Raw genomic sequence first — 4692 nt, 5'->3', positions numbered from 1 at the left:
AAAAAAAAAAAAAAAAAAGGAAAAAAAAATACCTTTGCAAACCTATTTTACTTGCTAGCGTACATTTTTGTTTACTTTTACATTTGGTATTTCTCCTCTTTTTCGCAAAAACAATCGATAAAACTAGGATGGGCACCGAAAAGTTATCGGTTAAATCTGAGATTATTTTATAATTACAGATTAACAAGGGACGAATTTTATATGGCTAATCTCTTGTTATAATTACAGATTAGGATGTTAAGCTCGAAAATGAGGATAATCTACTTATATGTGAACCTAGTATAACAAAAGTAAGCTGAAAAGAACAGTTGATAAAATTGGCGAGTATCAACTAGCAGTTTACTAAAACTAACGAAATCGGGGTGAAGACTCCTAGTACTTTTGACAATGCAAGTAGCGTAGGTAACCAGCAGATTTGCAGACAATGGAATTTATGAGTTTCTTGAATCAACGCTTCCATTTTCGAAAGTGTTTATTGTTATCAGCGATAAAATCACGAATGAGGCCGGTCCACATAGAACTTTCGCGTTGGCTTTGGCGTAGGCGTAGGTTTGACAGAACGCACGTTAAAAGTATGCTTGCTACAATGAACGCTTGGCAGCGAATGCTTGGGCCACTAAATTAACATACTAACGACAGATAAATTAATACTTCATATCAATAATTGCATTAAAAACGATATTTCTTGCCCGCACTTTCTTGCCTTGACATAATTTTATTTATTTGCAACAGCTGACGAGCGACGCACGCGAAAAGTTGAGAGTTGGCCATCTTGTTGCTTTGTGTTGGCGTGAGCGTTGTCGAATTTTGGCTATGTAGACGGCTGCATTTGAATTCATGTATTCATAGTCAGCTGTTGAAGCGACGCTAATGCCAATGCAACGCCAAAGTTCTATGTGGACGGGCCTTAAATGTTGGCTGGCGACCAACTTTATTGAAAGCAATTAGTTGAAAGGTCGTTCAATGAAAAGTAGAATGCAAAGTTAAACAATGGAATTTATGGTGAATATTTTATATTTATTTATATTTTGATATTTAGAGCCATTCAATTTTTTTTTTCGTGCAACCCTGTGTGAGTTGAACGCAAAATCGCCTGGTGCGAATGGCTTTTTACTATGCTGCTATAATTGCAAATGCAATAGAATCCATCGTTTCTTTCAAAATATATAAAATCAAACAATTTTACAATAAATAAGCACTTGATGAATGTTTTTTAAATTACTTTCCACTTTGTTTTCCTTCATACAGCTGTCTTCGAAAAACAACGGATAGCTGGCAATGCTGCACAGGTTTCCGCAACGGTTGCAGCATGTCGATTTTTCGTTTTTCGTAATGTAGCTACGAATTACGAATTATGAAAATTCGGGTTCTGGAATAAGGGGTTTTATCCCGCTTGCGAGATAAAAAAGGAGAACGCATGCGAGATTTTGAAGTATGTGAAGACAGCCGGTAGGTATCGGGTTTCGATACGAGTATTTTTCGATACCTACTCTGCATGAACGAAAGACACAAGAACACGTAAGAACAAGAGAGAGAAAAAAGTCGAATTTTTTAACGGGTTCTACGCTATCTTGTTTCACTGGAAAACGAGCGAAAAGTAAACAAAGCAAAGAAAACAACGAAAACCAAAATTAGCCAAAATTATTGTCAGCCACTTTAAACGCACAATTTAGGAAAAATGATGCAACAAAATGCTTTAAAATGTGTTGTCATGTTGCATTAACTCTTCTTTACTTGAATAAAAGTGTAAAATAGTGGTGCTTGTGATGTAAACAAACGCTCAGCTGACGAACCCGCTTTCGCAAACTTTTTTCTCAGTTACAAATACAACGTCGCGTTCTTACGTGACCTTGTATTTTGTGTTCATGCCTACTCTGTACTTGGTCCAAAAATATCGATACCAAAGTTACTTTGTATCGAGCATGTACTTGTATTTACTCGTAACGTTTCATCTCTAGCTGCATCAGCTGTTCGCGTTTTTGTTTACAGCCGGCGCTTTTGATTCGGAATTTTTGTTTTGTTTCAGTATAAATTATTACTAGGCTTTTTTTCAATTTCTCAAAAGCTAGAAAAATTAAAGTTTCTAAACAAATTACATATCTGCCACAAAATTAGCGAACAAAAAGATATCGTGCCTCACAATGAGGAAAAAACGACGAAAGAAAAATCTGATACGGGCGATTTGCCTCCACCAAGTTCTCCAATGCCTGCTGACAGTGAGTTGGACATCACCAGCGAAAAGTTTGACCCATTACGCGCGCTATATGCTCCAGGATACCGCATTAGTGAAAAAAAGCCAAAAGTAATTTACCAAAATTTGGCTGCTTTTGAAAGTGCACTTAAACGGTTCGGTATTATGAACCTTAACAAGCGTAATGCACCAACTGTAAACCAAAGCATACAAAAAGAAGATGGTGGTTCAAGTACATCGAGCGTTGACCCAAGTATTTCTAAACAAAGACCAATACCAATAATCGCCGAAGAGACGCAGCAACGTCGATTCCAACCACATCAAATGCCTATTAAAGGAAGTGCACGCAAAGTAAAGGATATGCATAATATTTTTACATATCTGGATGGAGTGTCTGGACCGATGAAAGCATTAAAGCATTCAATGAAAGGACAACGTCGTGTGCGTGTGTTAGTGCGGAATGAACATGGCATACGTGGAAGTTTGGAGGGGTGGCTTATATGGTTCGACAAGTTCTGGAACTTATGGCTACGCAACGTAGATGAAGTATGGCAACGTCGTAAATACAAATATGGCGAAAATAAGGTCTGTGGTGAACCACGAGATTGCAGTTTAAGATTACATGAGCTTGGTATTGAGTTGCCGCGGCAGCAGGTGAGGAGCATCAATAGAAAAACTGTAGAAATCCGGAGGCAGTTGCCGCAACTTTTCGTGCGCGGCGAACAGGTAGCTTTAGTGATATTATCGGAAAATGTAGCGGCAACCGAAACTGATATGTGAAATATGTTTTGAAGGATACCTACTTCTAATTAATCTAAGAAACTAAAGTGAATTATAACGTTTGTAAAAAATGTACACATTTATTTCAGTAACTGAATTTTTCACATTGCTGCTACATATATTTATGTATTTTAAATCTAAATAAAGTATAGATTAATTCATTGCAGAATTTCAGGAATTTTGAAAACTTTTCTCACGACTTCGAAATTTTTTATATTGTAAATGCGACAGCGCGGTGGCTTTTCGCCTCCGAGAGCTAGTGTGAACGGATCCTCTGGACATTGTTTCATGCATTGTAACCGGCCCATTTGGAAGTCATGTGAATAAACTTCCTTGATGGCACCAATATTGAAGTCCCAGACTTTCAACATGCCATCAGTTGATGTTGAAGTCAACAAGTTCGCTACTTCTTTATTGAAGCAGACGCCTGATATTTCTTCCTCATGTCCCTTAAAGGACCACAATAGTCTATCTGGCTGCCTACGGTCTGCATAGTGAATACTTCCATCGTTTGATCCAACGACGAAATAGTTTGTATCACTTGGATTCCAGAGTACTTTTTCTACTTCACCAGGTGTTTTCCATTTAATATAATCACTATCTACTGCATCAGCATTGCGGCAATCAAACAATCGTACAATACCATCAGCACTGCCTGTTAAAATACTCTGCGCTTCGTCAGGATGAAACTCAATAGATTGAACCTTTTCCTCGAATGCAGTTATTGTAGTATGTGGCTGACCTTCATCTAAATCCCATAGGATAAGGGTCTGATCCACAGAAGCACTGGCGAGAATATGCTCAAAATTACGATTCCAAGCTAGATCTAAAACTGCATCTGTATGGCCATAAGCTTCTTTATGCTTCTTACGACTTCCTTTCGATCCCAACTTAAATGTAGGCTCCATTGAATCTTGTATATCCAAATCCCAGACTGTGATTACAGGATCCATGCAACCAATAGCGCACATATTACCTGTTTGGTCACTACCTGGATCGTGATTCATCCATTCAATGCATAGCGGAAAACTAGGAAGAATAAAATCATGATGTGTATACAAAGATTCCTCCCCTTGGTTAAACACCCAAACTTCCATAGATGCGGCATCGTCCTGGACGTGTCCTACCAATATTAAATTGTCAGTTGGCTTAATGATTTCATCTTCAGCCTCGGAATCGTTGTCTTCATCCGGAAACTGTTCTCTGGGGTCAACGACAGCGCCAATAACCGCGGAATTCGCAGCTCCTTCATTGTCGTAATTATCGAACCCAAATTCATCACCGGGATTGCGATTAGCAGCGCTTGGGGCCGATTCGTTATCTACTTCCATTTCATCTTCGTTGTCGTCATCATCATCATCTTCCTGAAGAGTATTTCTTGTTTCTTCAATAATGCGGGCCAATTCCGACTGTGTGAGCACGATTTTTTCAGGCTGTTCTTTAGCAACACCGCGCGGTACGAAGCAAAGGGCGGGCACAAAATCAATGTTGGCTTGCGGCGGTCCATCCTCTTCCATATTTTCAGGATTATTATTTCAATTTCAGTATCAAAAAATCCCGACAATTAATTGAATGAAAAATATTCGAAATCGACCGGCTGTGGAGCAACGTAAAGAAAACAAACACGTGCCTGTCAAAATATAAACTGACGTTTGGCAGCGGTTTGCGTACGTGCTTGGTTGTCTTCGGAGTTAATAGCGGTATTCACCCAGGAATGATAG

The 4692-nt window shown here is 38.8% G+C and overlaps 3 protein-coding genes across 3 annotated transcripts in view; 2 read left to right on the top strand and 1 right to left on the bottom strand.

The window, feature by feature from the left end:
• LOC118744862 (zinc transporter 1) overlaps positions 1-4692 on the top strand; it is a gene marked incomplete at its 5' end in the record, with an annotated part of 119796 nt that overhangs the window by 5101 nt on the left and 110003 nt on the right.
• On the top strand, positions 1953-3140 carry LOC118744864 (U7 snRNA-associated Sm-like protein LSm11). Its single transcript, XM_036478251.1, has one exon. It carries the CDS (start codon positions 2204-2206, stop codon positions 2969-2971), a length of 768 nt encoding a protein of 255 aa, XP_036334144.1. The 5' UTR covers positions 1953-2203; the 3' UTR covers positions 2972-3140.
• On the bottom strand, positions 3024-4611 carry LOC118744863 (periodic tryptophan protein 1 homolog). Its single transcript, XM_036478250.1, has one exon. It carries the CDS (start codon positions 4486-4488, stop codon positions 3130-3132), a length of 1359 nt encoding a protein of 452 aa, XP_036334143.1. The 5' UTR covers positions 4489-4611; the 3' UTR covers positions 3024-3129.

The sequence above is a fragment of the Rhagoletis pomonella genome, unplaced genomic scaffold (genome assembly GCF_013731165.1).
Source record: "Rhagoletis pomonella isolate Grant_MI unplaced genomic scaffold, Rhpom_1.0 Rhpom_scaffold_00008, whole genome shotgun sequence".
NCBI lineage: Eukaryota > Metazoa > Arthropoda > Insecta > Diptera > Tephritidae > Rhagoletis > Rhagoletis pomonella.
Note: the sequence above shows the minus strand (reverse complement) of the source record. Positions and strands in the feature narration are given on the sequence as shown.